General features: G+C 38.9%; 2 protein-coding genes across 2 annotated transcripts; one reads left to right on the top strand and one right to left on the bottom strand.

The window, feature by feature from the left end:
- The first annotated feature begins 285 nt into the window (after positions 1-285).
- On the top strand, positions 286-9,754 carry LOC103976532 (protein SMAX1-LIKE 3-like). The gene is made up of 9 exons (XM_065104042.1): positions 286-481; positions 3,054-3,208; positions 3,336-3,434; positions 3,520-3,615; positions 3,813-3,896; positions 5,507-5,592; positions 6,594-8,143; positions 8,280-8,361; positions 8,451-9,754. The coding sequence occupies exons 7-9, from the start codon at positions 7,023-7,025 to the stop codon at positions 9,522-9,524; spliced, it is 2,277 nt and encodes a 758-aa protein (XP_064960114.1). The 5' UTR covers positions 286-481; positions 3,054-3,208; positions 3,336-3,434; positions 3,520-3,615; positions 3,813-3,896; positions 5,507-5,592; positions 6,594-7,022; the 3' UTR covers positions 9,525-9,754.
- A 5,784-nt stretch (positions 9,755-15,538) lies between these two features.
- LOC103976534 (exocyst complex component EXO70A1-like) lies at positions 15,539-22,870 on the bottom strand. The gene is made up of 12 exons (XM_009391773.3): positions 22,627-22,870; positions 22,459-22,554; positions 21,467-21,672; positions 21,007-21,264; positions 20,621-20,759; positions 20,334-20,546; positions 19,605-19,810; positions 18,583-18,783; positions 18,401-18,500; positions 17,502-17,611; positions 17,276-17,422; positions 15,539-15,944 (listed from the first exon to the last, which is right to left on the bottom strand). Exons 1-12 carry the CDS (start codon positions 22,783-22,785, stop codon positions 15,827-15,829), a joined length of 1,953 nt encoding a protein of 650 aa, XP_009390048.2. The 5' UTR covers positions 22,786-22,870; the 3' UTR covers positions 15,539-15,826.
- Between the last annotated feature and the right edge of the window lie 2,844 nt (positions 22,871-25,714).

Below are 25,714 nucleotides of genomic sequence, written 5' to 3' on the forward strand. Positions count from 1 at the left end.
TAAGGTATATTTAATTAATAATAAGGAGATATAATATTTTCTAATTATGTGAAAATATTTGTGTGGGTATATATATATATATATATATATATATATAATATTTGTCAGGCAAACTCCGCAAGTGTAAATAGGCCGCGGATTTGGTTCGATTCCGGATCAAATTAATCTGACGGATTCGGGTTTAGATTTGAATCATCCAAACATACCCGTATCCGCCTTCCGTCCGTTCGGCCTATAAACCGAAACCCATTCCTGCTCTTCATCTCAAACCAGAGCGAAGCGGACGCGAGAGGCGAGAGAGAAGGAGACGGAGAGAGCTCCATCTCGCCATGGCTCCTTGCTCCCTTTCTTCCTATTCTTATAGAAGGATTTAACTCCAATGGGTTCTTCTTCGCGTTACCTTGTTGGCTTCTGATCAGAGATCATCATCGAGGATTTCCACCGTCGATAGATGCATGCGAGATCGCATAGCATTGTTTAGGTAATAGCAGACCTAAAAGCTTTGAGATCATCGATTTTTCCCTTCATCATTTAGTGTGCTTGTTGTTTTGAGCATTTCTTTGGGATTCTGTGATTGACAATCTCTATTGTTATATGTATTTAGTTGGTTACAACATGTAAAATCGAATGACTGATGAAATTGAATATCCAATTTTATTGTTTTGGATCATGTACAACAGCCACTGGGGCATGAAATCATCATGAATCGAGACCAGGAAACAGTATCAAAGTTGAAGGGGATAGAGGAAACTAGGTCGTTGTGTTTGAACCATTGATCTGTTGCCTCTCGTTGGATATTAATGCTTCTGACTCAGTTCACAGATTGCATTAATCGCAACCTGTACGTCATGTCGATTTTTTTTGCTGCTATACACTTGATAGCATAGAGACCATCATCTGCACTTTTTGGTTATAAGAACAAATCGAGGGTAATAAGAACAAATAAGAAGACCAGTTAAACAAACATTGTGCACTTTTGGTAGCAATACCTGTAGATTAAAGAAGTCTTCCTTCAGGCGATGAATCTTTTGCTGTGTGGACCATAATTTAGGTATTCTTCTTGCAGCGTATGGAAAATAGAACCTTTCCTCAATATTGTAAATATCCCATCTGGAGTTCTCCCATCACGCATGACAATGACAGGTCAGGGGGATTGGAGATTTGGAATTAGTAAATTAATTTCAGAATCTTATGCTGCATATCAGGTAAGAACAGTCGATTGCAGAACACTCAAGAAAGAATTATAGATAGTGTTGATCGATGAAGTTCAGTTATTACATGACAATTAAGAAGTGGGCGGCCAATCGAGGCCTCACATGAGCGCAATCAGCAAGGAGTATGTGGCACCATCTAGGCATGACCAATTAATGATGCAATGATGTAGTGCTTTTTAAGCATTGCCAATCGGCATTACATCTAAAAGGGAATATTCCCCATTGATGTCTCAAATGTCACAACTATACCTACAAAATGAGGTCTCTTGAGGTATATCGACACTTTGAACTCTCTAAACTGGACTTAGTTTCTTGATCTTATTACTGACTTAAGCATTAGAAAGACCTTGATGAGTACACTCCCAATGTAGTTTTGTAGAATCATGTGGTTTGGGAGGATGCTACTCTCTAGAGAGCAGGATGCAAAGAGGCATACAGCTCAGACATTCTCAAGAGGCATTAGGTTTTCAATCATGACACATTTTGAAAGCAAATTATCCGGCCTTCTGTCACGAATGGTCGTCGTTCACCTGCAACAACTTCGTTCAACGAACTGTTCGTCACTTTTGTATGCTTGTATCGAGTCATGACAATATGTTTTACCTTAGTTTTGTGTGTTTTTGCTTATAAAAATACATGTTTGAATAGATTGCAGCGCTGCAGTGCGATCGCTTGTCGCGTCGAGCCGAACTGCCCAAAACAGCTCCGTTTTCACGTGCCACGGCTTGTTTTCGGCAAGCCGCAGCTGCACGCGAAACGTCAACCATCTCAGCACCCTGGAACCCCCTAGGTGGCATAGGGCTGGATGGGACTTCGGTATATTATCGGGCGTTGAAAAATCTTCACAAGTTCGCACGTTAACTTAACGGGAACTTGCCTTCACGCCTGGCACCCGGTGAGTAGTTGTTTGTGGACTTGTAACTATTCATTCTACCTTCTAAAGTCTTTTTTCTCCTTCCTCTCTTTTCTCTCTTGTACTCAAGGTGCTTGTTGAATTGCTTGTAAAGCTTCCCTCTCCGCGAGACGTCGAGACTTGTCCGTCGTTCATTTTCAATCTAATTAACTTTTTGTTTTACAGGTCCTTCAGGACCTGTACGAGGTTGCAATTAGGCTGAATCTTTGCGGACGCATATGTCGCAAGGGCGCCTTATGACTTAGGCAATCCCAGCTAAGTCCGATGAGTTGGCACAAGGGTGCTTCACGACTTAGGCAACTTCAGCTAAGTTCGTGACTTTGCCGCAAGGGTGCCTCACGAGTTAGCAATTCCAGCTAAGTCCGTGACACTTCGGTGGTAACATATTCAAAGAAAGTCAGGTCAAGTCAAATTTGCCACGTCAGATTGATGACCAAAAATGACACTGATATAAGATAACTTTGTCATGTATGATATTAAATGTATTGCTTTGGACGGACTATTGATCATTGACAAGAAAGGAGTGATTTCACATTCAAACATTACTAGACCTTGTCATTGGCCAAAGTGTTGATGAAACCATGAGGACCCTTCAGGTAACAAAAGATGAAATACTTACGCAATTATCACTCATGTAGGTATGCTATGATTCACTAGATGATTTTCTACTCATGTTTTGCTCTATCATAGCTTGACATCTGTCTGAGAAGATCATAAAGTATACCCAACCAGAGGATTTCTAGCTTGCACCATGTGCTTCAGCTAGCAATATTGTTGCAGATCTTTAAATCTAGCTTTTATGGTTCTTCAGCATTCTACACATAACATATAACATATTTTAGGTGGATTGAATCACAGTTGATGATTCCATAAATTAATTGGCCCAACCATACCTTCCAGTTTTATATATACACCTCATATTGCAGGCGTTGCAGCACATCCAGGAGAACACAGATGAGGTTGGCCCTGCAGGATGGAGGCCTCGAGAGAAGTCCATGAAGCCAGACCCTCGACAAGGAGTGCCTTGCAGGGGAACAGTATAATTGCAACTACAGCAAAAGGCATTCCATTGTCTGAAATAGTTAGGAGTTTTGTCACTTTCAGTGCATTTACCCAACATTCTCTTATTGTAATATAATGTTTTGCCATTATTGAGCTTCAGACATCTAGTACTTGACCCAATGCTTAAACTGTATGCAATGAAGCAGAAGCACTCTGGACTCATAAACCACATGTTGTCAGATTTTGGGCATGAGTTCATTATGAGATAAAGCAGATCTCCACTTTGCAGCTTTTGTGCAAGCAAGGTATCTTGGCTGCTTGTTATTAAGCTAGTTGATGTTCAACATGTAGTACTTGACCCTATACTAAAAGCTCTATGCAATGAAGCAGAAGCACTCTGGACTCAGAAGCCACATGTCAGATTTTCAGCATGAGTACATTGTGAGACAAAGCAGATCTCCACTTTGCAGCTTTCGTGCAAGCAAGGTATCTTGGCTGCTTGTTATTAAGCTTGTTGATGTGCCATATTATTATACCTACATGTATCATGACTTGTGCATCATACTAGCTGAATTTTTCATTGTTACCAGGCAGGGCAGCTTAGTAACATTTATAAGTTACCATTTTGAAATTATGATACCAGGATATTTTAACTTGTATTATTTGTCATGTTCACTGCACAGGTTTTCTTATGTGAACAGGGGACTGATTGGGCAGCACACCACGGGTTCAATCAAAGCTTTGCAGTTTTGCAAACAAAGCTTGGGGTTTGTTAAATTCATGTGTGAAATTTTCCAAAAAATACATTCATTGATGCAGACTGTCACATTCATGAACGTAGAAGTTTCAAGCTTTAAAAGAGTTTTCACGTTTTCTTTCTCTGTTCAACCTAGTGATGGACCACCTTTTCCCAATTCCGAGGGCTTATTTAGGCTTCTAATAGCAGTCACGATGTTGGAGTTATACTCAACAGAGGCTTATGGTCTTATTTGTTGGATCTCGACTGTAAGTACAGAGAGTAATTGAGCAAGCAAACCTCTAGAGAGAATTTACTTTGCATTTTATGATCTCGATTTATAGCCTAGGCCCTGATAAGATTCTCATGTCCAAGGCACCATGTCCATGTCCATGGATGGCCAGTAATGTTGTGATAGACAGCAGATAATTTCACTTGACGGGCATTTGCTAAGTGATCAAGGCTACATTTGATTTTAAAATGTAATTGATATAGTGAATAAAGAGTCGCAAGTTTCATTTGAATCAGATCTCAAGTATATGAATTTTGTCTTTTTTGACATGGCCGATGTGAATTGGAGTTGAGGATACAACTGCAATGTTTGCAACAATAAGATTGTGTACATTAACTCTTTCAAAATCTTATACTGGTAGAAGCCTCATACATTAATTTGATTGTATTTTGTTCTCTTCAAATGCCACTAAAGCACCTCTCCATGAAAACAACCTTACTGAAGGAATCCTACAGACATCCACATTTAATGAAATAAGCCTTTTAGGATAAGAGAGGGCTGCAGGATTGTGATACATTTAGGAAAACTGGTTGTATCTTTGACACAAGGACCATTGGTTGATTGATATTGTTTGGTATATTAACTACTTATCTTTCTACATAGGTTGTCTGGAACTGTGTTTCTTGCCACCTGAATTGCTTTGGCACACAAGATCCGAGGCTATCAATGATGCTAATGGAAGGTCACATCAAAAAAATGAGGCAGAAATTTGCAAAGACAATGCCTTGTAATGCTTTTTGATGTTACTTTGCTAATAGTGATTTACTCAAAAGCAAAGATGGTAAAGAGGTACTCCTCTTGATTTCTTTTCAACCATCAAGTGCATTGAGTGGTGTGCAAGCTTTCAAACAGTGCTTCCTTAGAAATGGAGAAAGGAGGCAGAACTAAGGACTTTACTGCATTCATACAGATAATTTTTTTCCTTCAGGCACGCCTTTAATGGCATTGCTGGTTGCTTTTACCTTACTAATTATTAGATAATGTCCTTTTGATGTCTTTTGGGCCATAGCATACTAAAGCTTTTGACTGTGACTGTGACTGTAAGACTGACTTGAAAAGGAGAGCATGAGACAGATGCAGCAGATAATCTTTCAGCATTTAGGAGAGAGAGACGGAGAGAAACATTGTATCTAACTTGCTGTTCCATGCACAAGATTGTAGCAATTTATTCTTTTGAACAAAAATGTTCTACAAAATGGATTCAGATATTTTGTCAGCAGTGGTTGAGACACCAGTCTTCTCTTCCTGTTATGAGCATAAAAGAAAATAGCATATTAGGTCATCAATTTATCAGATGATTAAGAACTTATTATCTTTACTTTGTCCTGTTCAATCTCTTTTTTATGCAGGCTGATTGGTGATGGGTGCCAAAGAAATTATCTGTGCCAAACGAGAAGTTAACATGATTGAGGAATGAAGGGAGATCTCTTGGAAGGTGTGTGGTCTTTTTCCCTCTCCCTCCCTCCTAACACCAAAGTGAAGGTCTAGCTCTGCTTTCCATGCAATTGTCCGGGACTTAAAACGATTATATTCTTAAGACATCTTTTTACTGCCATTGATCAGGAAATGAACTATCACATGCATATAAAGAAGCAATTCTTAGAGTAGTCATGAAATAAATCTTGTTGTTGAATTAAAATCTGTTCTTTTGGTATGCAGATACTGGAGTTACCTGTCCACCTATCTAGGGAATTTCATTCTATTCACTTATTTTAAAGAAAATAGGGTTTTCAGATGTATAAAACTTGTCCTGAACTAGATTGGGTGTTTGCATATGAAGAAGGGAGAGAGAGAGAGAGAGAGAGAGAGAGAGAGAGAGAGAGAGAGATGGGACTAGTAAACTAAGTACATATGCTCATCCAAATCATCAATCCATTGGCACAAACTAGTGATTGTTTCGTGTATAGATAGACAAAAAACAATGGTAGTCCAAATTTTTTAGCATAATTTTTGCTGTTTAATTTCTTTTAACAAGCCTCTTTATGTTCAGTTCAAAGAGAATATAGCCTTGCATGTCTTCTCTACTTAAGTTTAGGATAAATGATTACTGATGTATTTTTCATTTATGATATTAAAGCAGGACATGAGTTTAAATTCTGAGATGTTAGACATTAACTATAGACTGAATGAACAAAAATTAAAGCACTACCTTCACATGATGAATCCAGTAGTAAGTGGTAACGTAATGAAATATGCTCCATTAGGTGTTCTTGTTTATAAGAATACACGAGTTCTTCAAATAAAGCATTTCACAAAAAGAAAGCACATTCCTGCCTGTTCATTTCAGGGCAGCATCTCCATCTTTAAAAGGTGTGCATCAGCACTGTAGTGACTTGGTTCTATTTATTCGCTGCAGTACACAGCTTGAACTATAACTTGGTTGATGATATGACAAGAAGGAATACTGACGACGTTCTCTACTTTCCTCTTTCACAGCCAGCAAAAAGAAGTGTGGCTCATGCAATCACTTTCCGCCACCACCAACTTAACCTCTGTCACAAGTTCGCATCAGTTATAACTTAAGTCGCCACCAGAAGAACCGAAGGGCAACAGGCGGGGGAGTGGGGTTGGTCGAGGTGGCTTGCTCCTCATCGCGCCACGGCTGCTGCTGGCGTCTTAGTCGTCCACCGAGTTGTGGCAGTGCTTTCACGTACTGCTACAGTATCACGCACTCACCTCCATATAAACTAGGAATCCCACCATCTCTACTGTATAGACTGCGGTCATCTCCATTCCTATTTCCTCCCTCCTCCTCCTCCTTCCAACTCCTTTGCAGGCGAATCAGGACAAACCCTAAAACCATTCCTCTGTTCCTTCTCTTGTTATCTGATACCACCACCTCAACCGCAGGCCAATCTGCAGAAGATGAGAACAGGGAGTTGCAGCGTGCAACAAGGCTTGACGCCGGAGGCTGCAAGCGTGGTGAGGCAAGCCGTATTCCTAGCCCGGCGGCGAGGCCATACGCAGGTGACACCCCTCCATGTGGCCAATACCATGCTGTCTTCCCCCACAGGTCTCCTCCGTGCCGCCTGTCTCCGTTCTCACTCTCACCCCCTCCGCTGCAAGGCCCTGGAACTGTGCTTCAACGTCGCCCTCAACCGCCTCCCGGCGTCGGCGCCCTACCACGCCCGCCACCATCTCCCCTCCCTCTCCAACGCCCTCGTGGCGGCCTTCAAGAGGGCACAGGCCAACCACCGGCGCGGATGCGTCGAGGCCCAGCAGCCGGCGTTGCTCGCCGTCAAGATTGAGCTGGAACAGCTCGTCGTCTCCATCCTCGATGACCCGAGCGTGAGCAGGGTCATGAGGGAGGCTGGCTTCTGCAGCACTCAAGTCAAGAGCAATGTGGAGCAGTCAATCTGCACGGAGACCTGTGTTGCCACACCTCCCCAAACAAGCACAACCAAGCCTGCAGCACCCGCGGTGAAGGACGACGACATAGCGAGCGTCGTGGAAGCATTAGTTAGCATGGGCAGGAGGAGTCTTGTGGTGGTGGGAGAGTGCTCGGATACCATTGATGCTGTCGTGAGAGGGGTGATAGATAGGGTTGATAGGGGAGAGGTGCCTGTGGCTCTAAGGAATTCAGAGTTCATCACGCTCCCACTCTTCTCTTTTAGGCACATGTCAAGGGAGGAGGTGGATCAGAAGGTTGCGGAGCTGAGATGCCTCTTGAGGAGATGTTGTGTGGGAAGAGTGGTTGTCTTGTACCTGGGGAACCTCACATGGATCTCTCAGTATAGGGTTAGCTCCGGGGAGAAGGGAAGAAGTCCTTTTTGCCCAGTGGAGCACGTCGTGATGGAGATCAGCAGCTTGGTCTGTGAGGGAGTTGAGGTAGAGAGCAGTAGCAGGAGATTATGGCTCATGGGAACTGCAACATATGAGACCTACATGAGATGTAAGATCGGACAGCCTTCACTGGAGACTCTTTGGGGTCTTCAGCCTCTCACCATTCCATCTGACAGCTTGGGATTAAGCCTCAAATGTGAGAGGTAAACATGCTTTCATCTGCATCATTTGGTCATACCTAATTTCATAATCCTTGAATTTATGACACAATGTTTTGTACGCAGGGAAATTGCACACATCTAAACCTCCATTTTCTGACTCTATTTCTCCATTATGCAGTAGCCATCGTGCAGTAGCGCCAACTCTACCTTCATGGCTCCAACAGTACAAGGAAGAGAACAGGAGAAGTAGCGATGATCAGGTAAAATTACTAACCCTCAGTGATGTATAAAACCTATGGATTGGGTTGATACAATGATGATATAACCTTTACCTTGTACTCTCTTGTAGAGCTGCTGTATACTGGAAGATCCCTGCAGGGGGTGGAACTCCGTGTGTAGCTCAGCTCTCAAAAGCCAGCACAGACCATCTGATCTAACCTTTAATTTCTCTTCGGCTTCTCCGTGTGATTCTTCTTCTTCTTCCATCTCTTCCTATGATCAACGCCCTCCGAGCTTGCATCAGAACCAGCAGCATTGGCTACTACAGCTTGAGGTCACAGACCCATGCAAAGGTTTCCAGCTTCGGTCGTCGGAATCCACCGAGCAAGAAGGCTTTGAACATGACTCAAGAAGCAGCATACCCTATGTTAACCTTGACTCTAACCCTAACTCTTCTGCTTCAAGCAGCACCATGGAAATGGAGTATATTCCCAAGTTCAAGGAGCTCAATGCCGAGAATCTAAAGATCCTTTGCAGTGCATTGGAGAAGAAGGTCCCATGGCAGCAGGAGATCATCCCTGAGATCGCTAGCTCCATCCTGCAATGCAGAGCAGGAATGACGAAGAGGAAAGAGAAGTCGAGGTCTAATTACGAGAACAAGGAAGAGACATGGCTGTTCTTCCGAGGCGATGATAGTGAAGCCAAGAAGAGGGTAGCTAAGGAGCTTGCAAGCCTCATTTTCTGCTCTAAGACTAACTTCGTTTCGATTGGTCTCAGCAGCATTTCATCACCTCGTTCAAACTCCAAAAAAAGGTTGAGAGAGGGTGCAAGCCATGGCCATCTTGAGAGACTGTACGAAGCAATCAACGAGAACCCGCACCGTGTTATCTTCATCGAAGACACCGAGCAAGCGGATTACCGCACTCAAGCTGGTATGAAGACCGCGATAGAAAGAGGAAGAGTGTGTGGTTACGGCGGTGAGGAAGTCGGTGTAAGTGATGCAATCATCATCCTCAGTTGCAAAAGCTTCAATCCTCCAGCGAAGTACAAGGCCTCAAAGAGTGATGATGAGAAGGAAGCGAAACTGCATCTTCCTTTGGATTTGAATCATTGTGCTTCTGATGATGATGGTGGCGTGGATGATGTTGGGCTTCCGGAGATGGTGGATGGGACATTCTGCTTTGAGTTGCCGGAGGACCTGTAATGCAGCGTATGCTGTATCCTCGAAAGCTTCCGGAGGATCTCGTTAGTTTAGGCGAAGTTTGAAGAAAACACTTGTAGATTGAACTGGTTTATGGGTTGGGATATGCAGTTATTGCATGTTATAGCTTTCTTATAATTTTCCTTAAAACATGATGAAATTGCTGTACCTCATTTCATCTCTCAAATCTATTCATGAATCAGCTAAGGGAACTTTTTCCGGTCTTCCTTTCATTTGCTGCACTGAGAAACAAATGAATGTTGTTGTGCGGCACGATCGATGACGGAAGATGAACAAATTCTCTCCTTCCCCTGTGTTAGATTTGCTGGAACAGAGAACCACTTTATCAGATCATTGGCATATTTGATCACACTCTCAGGAACTCATTGGGCAACATCGATCAAAGTTGTTTCCATAGTGGGCACATCATGACGGGTACATCATTTCAGCAATGGAGGAACACACTAACGATGTGCTTGTGCTTCCTTCCTGCTGCATCTTCCAAACCCGTTTTCATCATGAAGAGGACACGGAAAATTTTCTTCTGCATGATATAATAGCACATTCGGCCTGTTTCCATTACCCGAGTTTCCTCCCTTGGCATATTTGATCATTGGCATATTTGATCACACTCTCAGGAACTCATTGGGCAACATCGATCAAAGTTGTTTCCATAGTGGGCACATCATGACGGGTACATCATTTCAGCAATGGAGGAACACACTAACGATGTGCTTGTGCTTCCTTCCTGCTGCATCTTCCAAACCCGTTTTCATCATGAAGAGGACACGGAAAATTTTCTTCTGCATGATATAATAGCACATTCGGCCTGTTTCCATTACCCGAGTTTCCTCCCTTTCTGCAGGAGAACAAGCACTCCCCACAGGTTTAAGATAATGGCAACCTCCACTTTTCCGTGTCTTTGTCTTTGCACATAGTGCGTGCAGTCACTTTTATTTGGATTGATCACTAATTGGCACTAACGCTAAAGAGTATTGTCACTACTTTCCTTGTAGGATCCATCCATTACTTTGATCCTGACATCATGGGAGTTGCTATCTATCACCTATGACTAACATCGGAATGCACAGAGAGAATCGATTTAGTCAAGAGGTGTATGGTGTGTGTAGCAGACAAAAAAACTAGTCGATTGATTGGAGCATGATCGTGGTTTAATATACGTATCATAATCACGATAAGGCTTGTCAACTTAGGAGAGGTAGAAACTGCACTGAGGTGATGAAGAAAGGACAGAGTGCAGGAGGAGGAGGCATGACTTGAGAATTATGCAAAGGGAGGGAGAGGTTGATCACTTTGGCAGCAAAAGCATGGAAACTCACTTGAGAATTATCAAAAGGGCACTGCTTTTTATGCTGGGTGATGAAACTTGGAAAGGAATCCCTTTTTCTCTGCTTTAGATTTCACAAACCAGCTTTGTAGACTATCAAAAGTAGTGGGGTCAAAATATTAATGCAAGATAAAGCTAAGCATCCCAGTCTTTTAGACCTTAAAGTTTTTGTTAGCTCAGAATCCTAAAAAGCTCTCTCTCTCTCTCTCTCTCTCTCTCTCTCTCAACCCCACACAAAACCCAGTTGCAAGGAGAGAACCTGTCGTGTGTGCCTCTCAAGAAAGATTAGCATCTAACGAATGCAGTCTTATCGAAGCATCTCATGTTAAAAGTCAAGTAAACCTAGCCATATCTGCATAAGCTACCTAATTCCTTTTTTTTTTTTTTGTGAACATAAACAATATATTTTGAGGAGGAGGAGAAGAATAATAGGATTCCAATAAAGAAATTATTTTTAGTGGATTAAAACTGATTCAATGTTATGAAGTTGAATTATTTTAAAAACTCAAATCTTTACGAGGTTGAATGTTTCCTTAAACCGACTTCTTCGAGATAAATTCATGCTACTTGACTTAAGCGTTAAGACGATCTCATCATACACTTTCAACATCATCAGTAAAATTAGCATCGAAATCATTTATGTCGCTAAAAGTCAATAAGAGATCTAGTTTGAGAACTAAAAGTAAGATTTCAAATCTTGAATAATACTTGACTGACTCTTGAGATGAATATGTACGGAATAAAGAATATTTCAAAAAATATTCTTACTGATAAGCAGATAAGATTTCCTCAAGGCAGTTGAGGAAATCTCTCAGCAGTTGAGAAAAATCCTCCATGCTGAATGTGTATAACCTCCCTACCGAGTGTGTATAAATGGCTGTCAAGAACTCACTATCAAAATGTATTAGGCAATTATATCTTATACGTTTCATAGTTTCTTCTACAATTTCTATCTTTCTATCTTCTTCGCTTAATTTCTATCGCTTACCTCTAGCTTATGGTATTACGGCAAGTCTGATTGACTTAACTTGATTGACCTAAAATATTGACAATACCATAAAACTATGCAAAGTTTGTTGTCTCATCGTAAATAATATTCTTCTCTAAAGAAGAAGGTTGTAGTAGCAAGTAAAAGAAAAGGCTGTAACATATGAGTCTAAGGAAGTCAAAGTCATCAGCTCAAGTTAATTATTCTGTGGCATATCACCACCACAGTAGTGCAGTCATCACCATTGTGTCTGCCATCTTGTCATAATGGATAACATACATTACTGCATTATAGTATAGTAGCAAAAGCATGAAATGAGTTACCAATGCACAAGAAGCTACTTTCTTAGTTACAAAGCCGAAAGCAGCACCTGTTAATTCCTACAGAATTGTTACCTAAATTTAGAACCTCTTGATTATTATTTACTCTAGGTTAATTAGTTCCTAATCCATCCTTAGGCCGGTCGACCGAAGAATCTTAAGGTTTACTAGATCGGATGATTGATCCACTAACTTAGTAATCTTAAATTATATAGTCCAAAATAATTAAGCCTAAATCATGTTAATAGACCCATCATTGAGTTTTTAGTCCGAACCTAAACTTGACCTAGAATTTAGCGTAACTTTGGTTTATTCACTAAATTTTTCGTTACTCGGATCCTCGTCATATCCAGTAATAGATTCGTCGCAATATTATTTGTATACGATCTAATAATTAACTCGTTAATTTGATGAGCCTAACTCAAAATAATTAACTAGACTCGTACGACGTAAGATTATATCAACCGTCATGAATCTAAATCGAATTCTAAAATGTGATTATGCTCAGTTCATTATCATGATTTGTTTTACAAATACCAAATACAAGAGAGTAGATTAAGTTTATTTGTGCGTTCTGCCATGATTCCTTTGACCATTTCAAGCTCTTTGAGACCATAGCTAGCAAGCATTTCCAGGACTACTAGCAGACACCTAACTACATGTTATTGGTGTCAAGTCTGCAAACAATAAGTGCACAGAAGCATATGCAGATCCCATCATCCTCCAACACAAACACTCTCCTCTCCTGATGTTAAGCTTTCGCAAGACATGTTCTCTTTCCAAGTCACAGCCTTGTGGAAGTCCACTGCATTCATATTCCTTGGATCGAGTAAATTAATTGCATCGGACCAACTTGTAATGGTGGTGGTGTTACCAGCAATGGACCAAATTGGCTGATCACTGAAATAAAAGTTAAAGATGGGTATGAATAATATTATGAATGAGATGAGAAAGAAAGTCACGAGGACTAACATCCTCGAACTTTGCAAAGGCTAATTAGGTGTTCATCCTCGTTGGGTTGATTCCTTCTCTAATACTTTTCTCTCCCACCATGAATGATGAGCCACCACAAAAAATGACATGATTCTTTATATCTCATATCATCTCTCCCTCTCTCTCTCTCTCTCTCTCTCTCTCTCTCTCAGCACATCAGCTTTACAACAAGTTTTAATATTAATTTTTTCCGTATCTTTTTACTAGATTGATATATTCGAGATATTAAGATAAATAACTTTAATCTCATAACTATATTTAGATGCTCATTTTTAGCTCATAAAAATCATGTCTATTTATAGACGAAAGCAAAAGGTCTAGGATAAGTTATTAAGAGAGTTTCTCCCATCAAAGTTATCTCCTAAGGAATCCTGAACTTCTTTTCTATTAGCCAATAACTATAATCAAAATTCAATCATATTTATAATATATCTTATCTAATTAAATAGAATCACATAATCTAACAATTTAATTATGAACAACATTTGCTTGATTAAATTTTAAAATAATAAAAATATGAGACACATTATCATAACGTAAATACAACCATAATCAGAATAATCAACCAATATATATGACATGATATACACATATAAATTATATAAACCCTTAACATACTAGAGAAATTTATAAAGTTAATATTGACAAAAAAAAAATTATTGTATATATGGGGTGATTGTCTTAGAAAATACCCTCTTTTTTGGGTATTTCTCGCATGATACCCTCATTTTTTATTTTTTTCAACTAGTCATCCCATATACAAAAAGATTCCTCCAAAAACTGTCATGTTTTTTTCTACCCATTCCAAAATCTATCATTTTGTTTTTTCGCTCATTCCAAAAGCTATCATGTTTTTCAGTGTTTTACGAGATTTTATCCACAAAAATATTATAATTTTAATTGAAAAATATTATATAGTAAAAAAAATACTATAAGATTAGTTCAAAAACACTATATAGTTATGGAGGAAGTGTATATTGATATCATTTTGTTTCAGATCATTCGTATTAAGTCTTGACGGGTTCAAAAAAAAAAAAAATACTATTTTTGTTTCAAAACATTAAGTCTTTAGAGGTTATAGGTTAAATTACCGAAATGGAGTCTCTGTAGTGTTTTTATGTTACCATTATAGTGTTTTCTGATTACAAATAAAAACACCATAAAGACTTCAAAAAAACATTATAATTATTTATTTTAATAACTTTTTTTAGAATTTATGGTGCAAATAATGTATAGTACAATTATGTATGAATGAACGAAAGAATGATGAAATTTAAGGTTTTAGGATATCTTTATGTTGTTTTTATATTGTAACACATTTTAATGACTTTAAAAAAAAAAACACTATAATGATATATTTTGATCACTTTTTTGAAATCAATGACAAATGACATTATGGTGTAATTATGCATATGGTATGTATTGTAAACACTTGGACTGGCTCATAAAATAAAGTAGGTTGAATTTTTAATCAAAAATATGATATTTATATATTTTTTAATTATTTTTACGGTAATTTTGTGATGTCATCGAAAATATATCATTAAAAATTAGATCAATAATATCTAATCCAGTAAAACAGTTCAAATTTAACCCACAATTTGTCAAGACTTAATGTGAATGTTTTGAGATAAAATAATATCGATATATAATGTTTTTGAACTAATTTTAGAGTATTTTTATGGATAAAAACTCATAAATCACCGTAAATAGTTTGACTGATCCACCAATCCATAGAGTGAATTGATTCTTGACGGCAAAACACATGGCAGCTTTTAGTGGAGCATTATTTTACTTGTTAGGCTGGTGGGAGGCTCCTCACTAAGAGGAAGGGCAGCAGCAGAATGATCCATGATCCAGGGAGATTGGTTTGGGAGCTGAGAGAGGATGGTGATGAACACAAGACAAACAGATGGTGGGTGGGCATAGGCCGAGACCTTGCTTTGTGGAAGAGAAGAAAGGTAAAGGTCTGATGAGCCAGGTTTTGGGGACGACACTTGTCTGACTCTTAGAAAGAGATCTTGTTCAGATGGTGGAAACCTGCTGCTGCTGCTGCTGCTGCTGCTGCTGCTGCTGCTGTTGCTGCACTGGGTGGGTTTCATCAACTCGATGAATACTAGTATACCACCGTGTCATCATGCCAATTCCAAGCTATGGTTCAGTGGGCATAGCAATAGCATACCTATTATTACGAGTGCACACTATTTATAACTCGATGGGACTACAAATGGAAGGCCATGTTCCTGTTGTTTGGCATCTCTGAACCAATGAATTCTGGTCAGAAGACTAATGAATTCTGGTCAGATTCATATGTATGTGTTGATGTAGACAACCACAACAAACTGAGGAAGAAATATAAACCTCTCCATACTCAAATGAATCTAACCATTAAGCCTTCAACTTCACCTCATACTCAAATGAATGTAACTAAACCTCTCCATTCCATACTCAAATGAATGGAAAGAGGATTATTTCTTGATTTGCGCATGTCATCTAACAAGTCATGCTAATCTTCTCTCTAATTCACTGGATGTCTCAGAAGAGACTTTTAAATTATAGAAAAAGGAAAACAACAGCCAGCAGCCACATATGCTACCCAAAATCTTCTTCTTATCTTTCCTTACACAGATTACACAGCTCCATTTCCGTTCAACTCTCAACGCTTTGGTTCCCCCACTGTGTTTCCCTGGAAGAACCCATCTAACAATTGTTCAACATCTTCTGGAGTGTATCTGATGTACTTCTGAGGCTTGCTGCTATTCTCAACTAGTAACCTGAATGTATATGGCGGTGGTCTCAGAACAATAACAAAGCGAAGCGTAAGGATCAAAAGTGTGTGCGGTTTTAAGAAACTAACATGAATGGCATTTAACGAGCAACAAACTGATGGTTGGTTACTAAGACATTCCAACTCAAACCTCTAACTCAGTGGTAACTTTATCTATCGCCATTGACGAATTAAAAGTAGTGATCTAAAATATGAAGCCTGATACGGGTTGGATATAATCCTCTACGTGGATGATGCCATATAGACCATTAGTGCGACGAGTCATTAACCGTGTGATACTTGTTAAGCCTAACCTGGTTGGACCTCACATCAAGGTGTTAGGGGCCCAATTTTAGGTCAGTAAGGCGGATTCATAAGTCAGTCACTCCAGTAGTAACCCCACATGAACTTAAATACATGTAGACGGTGAACTGAGTGAAGTTTGGCAAGTCAGCTCAGCCCCTCTTCCATCGCATATCTGATCCATTCAAGTGGTGAAGATGAATGGTTCAGGTTTTCCACCATTGCCGCCTATCATCCTCTCCTCTGTACAAACTAGTTACGACTCCCAACTAAAGGTTAACCTTCTATTTTGCTCATTCTCCCTTATTTAACTATAGCTCCAGTATAGGAGAGACAAAGTTGGAGAAAACCTCCAACACCCTAAGGTGGTGCCTAAGTGATCTGATCTGACTATGGCCAACTACAAGAGATGAGTAGACCTCAGTAAAATCTAATGAACCCACAGTGCAACAACATAGATTGAAGGAACAGGTTTTAAGTTGCTTGAAGTTCAAGAAGCAAAGGGACTTGGAAATAGGTGGTGTATAGTAGCAACAGAGGCGTAGGCAGTAGGAGATGGCTAAGTGATTAAAGAACCATTTCCAAACAAACATTTTAGAAACCGATCAGACCAGTTTGTACCATCTAGTATTTACCGGTCTGACCAAGAGATCGGCACCAATTACCCGTCGTCTGCTTCAAAATCAATTTACTTTTTTTTCCAAAAAAAAAAAGCTGTTTTTTTAAAATTATTTTTCTACTTTTCCCCCGGGCACTCTCAAGAAATCTGTAAGACTAGCCTTTTTTGTCCTGAAAATAAAAAGGATCAAACTATTGTTCTGCTAATGATAGGCTTATGGAGCAGCATCTAATTTTACATTAATCTGAAATAACAAATCTGAACAGACATTTAATTTCACTTTAATAATTAGCAGGTACAACCATAGATTTAGAATCTGAATGTATGAAAAAGATCCTAAGATTCTTTAAGGAAACAGCTAAAGATTCAGAAGATGTTTGATGAAAGTGCAGAATTAAGGATTTAGAGGAACATACCCAAAACGTTTTATGAAAGATCTGTATGCTGGCAATAGGACTTCAGCAATTGCAAGCCTCAGATACTCACGAAGCTCAGGGTCAGGTACAACCCATTGTGATTGCCTCTGATGAAGCTCCTCAAACTGTGTGTTGAAGGACTTGAACCTGATGAAGGAAAAGGGGAGCTGAGTTTCCAACGCATTTGTAAATTGGTACTAAAAAGCAATCTGTAAGTGATCCGGACCGCTCTTTTACTGATGCTCTTGACACTCCACTGCTGTTACCTCCTTCAGCTCCCAAAGAAGAACTACTACCAAGTGAACTCAAACCTTGACCAGAAAGGGTTTGCAGAATCTAGAGAATATATGGAACAGTAATCAGTTAGGTTCCCAAAGACAAGTCTGATTGAGTGCACTTTGAAGTTGGACCTACAACTGACATACAACATTTCTCCTTGTAGTTTCATTTGTCATTTCTTTCCCTTTTGCTCTCTTCTCTACCTATCTTTGCATTTCTTAAATTCTTTGCTTTTTAGTGATGGAGCCTTTGGCTCTGTATCAATTTACTTAAATAACAGGCGTCCTAAATAAGCCAAAGTTGCTGTTTTGATTTGTTATCTGAGCAGTAGGTTGGTCTTATAAGTTATAATTATTGCTTTTCTCGAACGTTTAACTTTTCAACTGTATCTAGAGGTGCCACTAGTAAAATCTGCTTTAATTATTTGTTAATAATATCCTTTTAATGGCAGATGCCATTCTGTTTGATGCATTTTATTGAGTCTGTCTGATTTATTTATTGGTACTCAATAAAATGCGCTACAAGTTGGGGTGGCTCTGCCTACTATCCTCATTGCTACAGCAAGTTAGTTATTCAAGGGCCAGTATTCAGATATAGGTACCAATGCATGCAATTTGTGTGATACCATAAGTCATGAAGACATGAACAGCATGCAGCCACTAAACTAAGTTTCGATCCTGCAGCAGCTGGTCTAGGAATCGGCTATAAAGGGAACTCAAAAGATAATTCTCAAATGATGAAACATTATGATAATTGACTATCATGTAATTCATCTTGACAGCAATAGCCTGAGTACAGTATATAAATAATACCAATTGAGTAGAACCAGTCCTTTAACAGACAAACCTTTGCCCAAGCAACTCTTTTGTATTGGTTTGCATTTTGCTGCACGATCCTTCGGTGTATTTGAACCCAGTCATCACCCAGTAAATCCTTTGCTTCTGACCTTACAACAACAAAAAAACATTATTCTATCTACTCTTTCATATTTTGTAAATGTTTGAAGTTTGAATTTTTTATCTCCATACCTGCTAAGAGATCTCACCATATAATGTATGTTGTTCATAAGAAATAGATAAGTTAGTGCAGGATCCTTGTACTGCTTAGATTTTCCATCTAGATTATTCTGAAGAGATTGCATAATCCGCATTGTCATGATTGCAAGTTGAGAATCTGTTTTATTCCCAATTTCCACCTCTTGCAAAATACGCTCTATTGTTAATCGGTAGCTGCATATATCAAATGCATATGTGCATCAGAAATTTTCTTCACATGCAAACTAAAACTCAGTTATTACCAACAGATTACAAAAAGTTTCATGACAAAGTATGCACAGTCAAAAAATTCAAGCAAAAGTTCAGCCCCAGGTAACAAATATGTCCATCAGAAATAACTTCCAATAGATGAACAGAATCACGAAAGAACTTGGACAGATACTATATACAAATTAGAACCAAAATGAAAAAGCTGGCACAAGATAGAAGAGATAAATACTTTCATGGTAGTCTTAGAATCAATAAGAATGAAAGCTAATGTGACAATAAAACAAATATGGTATATGTAGATCTGTAACTCGTCGATCTTCTTAGCAAATCTTGTAAATGATAGCCATAGAAACAAAGAAAGAATATCTTAAGAGAGCAAAAACCTTCCGAATCTATGCATCAATACAAAAACTTCTTAATGTAATTTAATCAATAATAAACTCAATCAGTGGTAATACACCAAAATACAGGTTTCCCAATCACACGATGAATAAAAAAAGAAACAATATAACCATCAGATCACCCTAGATGCAAAATTTTTTGTGTCTGACTTTGATCATGCACTCACAAGGCCAAACTGGAATTTCAGAAGAAAGTATTTTAAATAGACAACAAAAGCTATAGAAATAGTTGATGAGGACAGAATAGCCAAAAATGATCAGCACAAGGAAATAACAAATGCTAAAGAACTTCTATCCACCGCAAAGCATATTAGAGAATTGCTTGAATGAATGCCAAATCAATTTGATATATTAAGGTAGAATAAAGGAAGAATAAGCACTAACTCAAATAAAAATTTCATGTAGTTGATAACATAGCTGCTCAGAGGGTGGACAGTTCCATCGGCGACCATTGTTTTTGTGGAATCCTTTTCAATTATCTCCTCAAAATTAAGAAATGTCCCTTTCACAGCATGAGCTAAGTGCTTTGCTAAAGTCAATGTGGATTGTTGAATCTCAGAACAAGCCTTGCCTTCGAAAATTCTCGCAATCTGATGAAACACTAGAAAGTGAACATTAACGTAATTTCATAGTCATTGGTAGGAAAATCAACAAATATATCATGTGAATGATTTAAAAAAAAAAAAACATGCTAATGTGCATAGAAACAGACAATGAGTGGGTGAATATCTAATGAGGTACCTAGGCGGCTGATGCCAGACTATAAACCAAGGATGAACTTTTATAGATATCTTTCATTCTACATAGATCAGGCATAGTCTAAGCTCTACAGAATAAGAACGAGAAAACAATTTAAGAACCAGGTTGGACAATTAATTAGGCAACTTTCTGGTCAAACATTCACATTCTTTAATGCAAACAACAAGTCCAAAATCTTGACTTGGATATATGCTCCAGATAAATATGAGTAATAAAATATTTGCTTCGCCATGTCAACTATATGATTCAAATAGGTAATATCTAAACAAACAACAATATTTTAACATCTTCTTTAGCTCTAAGGTCCCAGTAAATGCTTATAGGACTTTGTAAATAGCTGTTTCAATTGTATACCTCTGGTTGAAGTTCATGCAACACTTCATACATGTCTAGAAGCGGAAATATCTTTTCTGGTGACCTTTTACTTTTGGCAACAGAATCTCCAAAACTTAATAGCATTGAGACACTGTTTACTGTTACTTCAGCAAAACACAGATCCTTATTAAAAGTAACACCATAAAAAATCTGGTCACAAATCTTTCGCTCTTCAGCAAACAGAAGGTTTACCTGTTCAACACAAAATCAAACAGATTGGAAAAGAATAAGTCACATGTGCCTAGAAAATTTATTCATATCCTTACCGCGATCTGCATAAGGTGAACCCAGTCCTGAATCTTGGTTTCTAAAGTATCCCACTCCATCTTCTGCACATCATCTTTGGTGAGCGCATCAACTCCAAGTTTTTGAAGGCTTGATTCTAGTGCTGAAGCACGAACATCACTAAATGGAATATGACAAACTTGATATAAGTAAATCATAGTAAAATGGTTAATAAACTTCCAGACAGGAGGAAGGCTACAGCAACAGTGCAAATGTGAAAAACAGAAATACATGCATCACTAGAACTTATCATTCTTTCAATGATTTGATTAGTGAACTTTCTAATTTCTGCAGTAAACTGAAAACCAGTTGAAAGTATAAACAGTTGGGCACATAACCTTGTTTTGAAGAACTCCAGTGACCGTACCTGTAAATCCTTGAGCACTGTTGTTGGTATCCAGCTTGGACCAGCTGTTCAGCTAAATTATGAAGCAAAGGTAGGATCCTAGGAGGCATGAGAGTTGGTGTCTTGTACACAGGAGTTTCCAAGCTCCTGCCTTGATGCTCAGAATGATTGTTGGTGGGCACATGGTTGCCACTATCGGATTGGCTTCCAGTTGTTTGAGATAGTGATCGCAAGGAGTTGGGAGGAAAATTGGCAATAAATTCAAGATCAATTGGTTTGCTGCAACAAAACAAATAAACTCAACTTAGGACACAATGGCAACTGCAATTTTCTGGACATGGATGCAAAACTTGAATTATATGTTCATTGTAATTCAGATCATATATTTATTTAGATAATTGTTACTGTTCGTTGAAACTTGAAAGCATCTGCAACATTGTGAGAAAAGAGACAGCGAGAAGAATAATCTGCAAAAAGATACCTGTAAGTAGCTAATAGTTGCCTAAATTCATCCCTCAGCTTTACAACTGCCTTAGATAGCAGATTATTTGCATGGTTTAACAAACCATATTCACTCGTGGAGATTTTATTTGTGCTAAAAAACCTGATGTTGCATTTCAACAGATCAACTGCATCAAGAAAACTTTCTAGATCCTCATCTGGTCCCTTCAGTATCGCAACCTCAGCCTTCACAAGCAAGATTACTAAATCAGAAACATGGACAGATTTAAATGTGCCAAGAAACAGAGCAGTCAGTTATCTTTTCCAGAATGATATTAGTTACTAGATTAAAGCACTGGCAAGCAGGGGAATTGGTTTCTCACCAAGTGAACAATCAACTATTCAATCAAGGTTCTAGAAATCATCAAATATAAAAATACCAATTACAGATAAAATCATGCATTATTATAAAGTAAGTGCTCTATTTAACATTGAATACTCTTTCTCACTCTCATAATTTCCTCATTTTAATATGAGTTTCCAAAATTACGTCTTGGAAGCAACCATAAATTCATGGGCTATGGCATTACACACGAGAACACATGAATTGGAAATCCCAACCAATTAAAAGCACACTTTAAGTCACCAAGAGCTCTAACTATCAACTATTCAGTCAAGCTTCTAGGTGTTATCACATATAAAAATACCAATTACACATAAAATCATGCATGATTATAGAGTAAGTGTTCTATCTAACATTGAACACACACACACACACACACTCTCTCTCTCTCTCTCTCTCATAATTTCCTCAGTTTAATTTGAGTTTCCAAAATTACATCTTGGAAGCAACCGTAAATTCATGAACTATGGCATTACACACTAGAACACATGAATTGGAAATCCCAACCCATTATAAGCATACTTTAAGTCAAATCAAACAAAAGGGCGAAGAAGAAACGAACTCCATGTCACAAGTCAGAGGGAAGAGAAAAGCACAAACATGCTAAACATGTGGATGAGCTGTCGAACCTGCCGCAGGAGATCAAAATGCGTCAATACGACCGCCGTCGCCTTCAATGTGTTCTCGACGTTCTGATGAGCCGTCCTGATGGCACGCGTCCTCACCTGCAACCAACCGATCAAAGATCCGACGCATAATCCAGAGCATTTCAAGTTCGAAGGGGTAGGAAGATGAACCTGGGTGGGGCGCATGGCGGATTCGAGGGCGGAGAGGCGGTGGTCGAAGGAGCCGAGCATGGCGACCATGCTCTCCGTATTGGATCGACTCCGCTGCAGCGATTCCCGCAGCACGCTCGCCCTCTGCGTCAGGATCTCGATCGCCTGCGGAGCCCCCATCGACGGCGATCTCCTCGTGTCTCCTCGCCCGCTCGGCGATGGATGGATGGATTGCTTGATGGGGTCGGTAGCGGAGACGCCTTCTTGAAGGAGGGAAGGAGTCGCGTCGTCGTTGTCCTTGAATTCTCGTAATTTACGTTTACGCCCCTGCAAGGCTTTTTATTTTGCTTTTCTAATCATTTTTATATCCTTTATTTGATTTGATTGTTAATATAATAATATTGTCTTCAATTTGACATTAATATCCATCAGATTTAGTGACTTTTTTTATCAGACAGTCTTCAATATTATCTTGAAATGCTCCTTAAAATGAAAATAAAAAAGAGGAAAAAGATACTCAATTAAATTAGCAAAAGAATTTTAGATAATTTAATTTTTATATTTCTAACACAAATTAGTTACTTATAATAAGATTAATAATCTTTTTTCTTTTTTACATATGTCAATATACACAAATATTTTAGGCATATATATATATATAACATATTTATACTGTGAAAGGATATATTTGTAAAAGAACCCTTTCCAGACTTAGATTGACACGCGGCTGGATATTGGCCGTTTGATTTGTCATCTTGGACTTCTAAAACGAGGTGCAGAGAAGCATGTGAGAAAGTCAACATTAGCTCGAGATCGCGATTGATATATGTGTGAGGTCAAATCCTATTACTTAAGAATTCATGTTGCAGATTTGGACTGATCTGAATCAGATTCCTCTCAAGACTCGAATAAAAAGTACATGCTGTGAACTGGCATTCTTTGATCATGTTTCTTCCACTTCTTCCATGTCCAGCTAACCCCACAGCTGACCTTTCTCCCTCGGTTTCTTTCCACACAGATCAAGAAGAGGCTGCAGGTTTTGCTTGACCTTCTGCTTCGGCTATGAGATCTGAGCAAAACTTGAATTCCGATGGAAGTCAATTCTCATGATAGATGGTGTGGGGATAAATTGGATCCTTCCACACGGTTACAGCAAAAAACTTCAACCGATGACCTGAAACATCATGGCGTGGTTATATTTAGATCGATCGCAACATGCTGCTGACAAAAAGTTGGCGATGACAATGGCTATTCGATCGTCAGCCCATCTAGAATTGCTTTGAATGTACCAAAACGGTCTTCGTCTGGACTCCGAAGGCAGTGAGGTAGAATGGAACAGCATCAGAGGGAGAGAAGCAAGGCGTGATGAACGCCGGCGTGGAGATGATCCGCCGTCACTGGGGCTGACCGCTACCCTTTGTGGACTCTGAATGAATCGCTGATGAACCTAAATTTCTCTGCTATTACAGATATCATGAGACTACTGTACACCGATGGTGAAGGGCAAAGGCGGAGAAGGAAGAAAGCAGCGTTTGCATGGGTGGGACATATATATCACTTGAGATCGTGCAGGAACCTATCACCACCGCCGCCGGCATCACCTACCACCGCGACAGCATCGATTGAGCTGTGGCTGTTCTTCGACGACCAGTCGACGTGACCGAGCTCTGTCTTCTTCTCCGGGCGAATATTTGCATAAAATAGAAATTGAAAGCAGTGTGTCTAAGTTGACTTTGGAAGATAAAGAGAGCACGTATACTGTCAAATGTGGCTGCAAAACATTGGCCATGTCTTCTCATGTGATCTGAAACTATCACAGATGAGACATTGTGTTCACAAGACATGCATGACAACATGATGGTTTGTCAGCAACAAGTTTCGCCAACATTTGGATGATCTAATGATTGATATTGTCAAGTAATGTATGTTGAATTATGGAGTGGGACTTGTTTGCGTCTCATGCAGTCACTGAGCTAATACTATGTCATTTAATTTTGTTTGTGTTTTGGTAAGCAGCAAGTAAAGCTTCGAGAGCTTGAAATCAAAGAAAATGCAAGAAGATTGTAGATTAATGATCGATCATTGTCCCTCTTTAAGAAAATATTTATAGGATCCTTTCCTAAGATAATATTAATTACCCAATCAACATCTTTATCAATGATACTAACATGACGTATTTGTTATATGTTTGGTGTTTAATTAAAATATTTACGTAATATTTATTCCTCATTTAGGCTTATATATATATATATATAGAGAGAGAGAGAGAGAGAGTGAGAGAGATAGAGAGAGACATAAATTCTAAGAAAAAGCTTTTATTTTTTTTTATTATAGCACATATTTTTGCTTTATTATGATGTATCACCCCTTATTTTCTAAAGAGTGATTTTACATTTACCTTCATCCTATCGATTGTGACCTCACCATAGTTACCTCTATCTCTCACCTCCATCTTATCGGGCTGTATCACGAGCCACCTTCATCACCCGAGGTTTTTGTTATTGTTTTTGTCATCTTCGCAACCAGGGTTCATTGTGTTGTCACTTCTGTCTCTTTGCATGGTTATCACTTTTGTCCATGAAGCCCCTTAGCATTGGAGCTTGTATTGACTTGGTGAAGCCTTCGTCAAGTGACCACAAGTGGCAAAAAAGAGGATGAGACATAGCTCCTATCTTTTTTGTTACTGTCCATGATGTCATAACCTCGCCGTCGACTTCTCAATTACTTTTCACCCCCCTACTTCCTTCAAATGCTCCTGTCTTATCACCTCCCACATTAACAATAACCACCCCGTCCCTCTCTTTCCCGACCTTTATCTTCAAAAGAGTGACTAAAGTAACAATGAGGAAAGAGATCAAGCGAGCCCTTATTCTAAAGACAATAAGGATAATGATAAATGAGTCGTGATAAAACCTCACAGTGACAAAGGTGATCCACTATATAACATGATAGGACAACCACAATAAGAAATATGTCGTAAACAAATCCTCATGATGATAGAGGTAGCCCACTATATAGCGTGGTACGACAACAACGATAGAACAGAAGCTAGGATAATCTTATCATTAAAAAATAATAGATGTTTTGCAAGAATAAAATAAAAAATATG

This window comes from Musa acuminata, chromosome BXJ1-2 (genome assembly GCF_036884655.1).
Source record: "Musa acuminata AAA Group cultivar baxijiao chromosome BXJ1-2, Cavendish_Baxijiao_AAA, whole genome shotgun sequence".
Taxonomy (NCBI): Eukaryota; Viridiplantae; Streptophyta; class Magnoliopsida; order Zingiberales; family Musaceae; genus Musa; species Musa acuminata.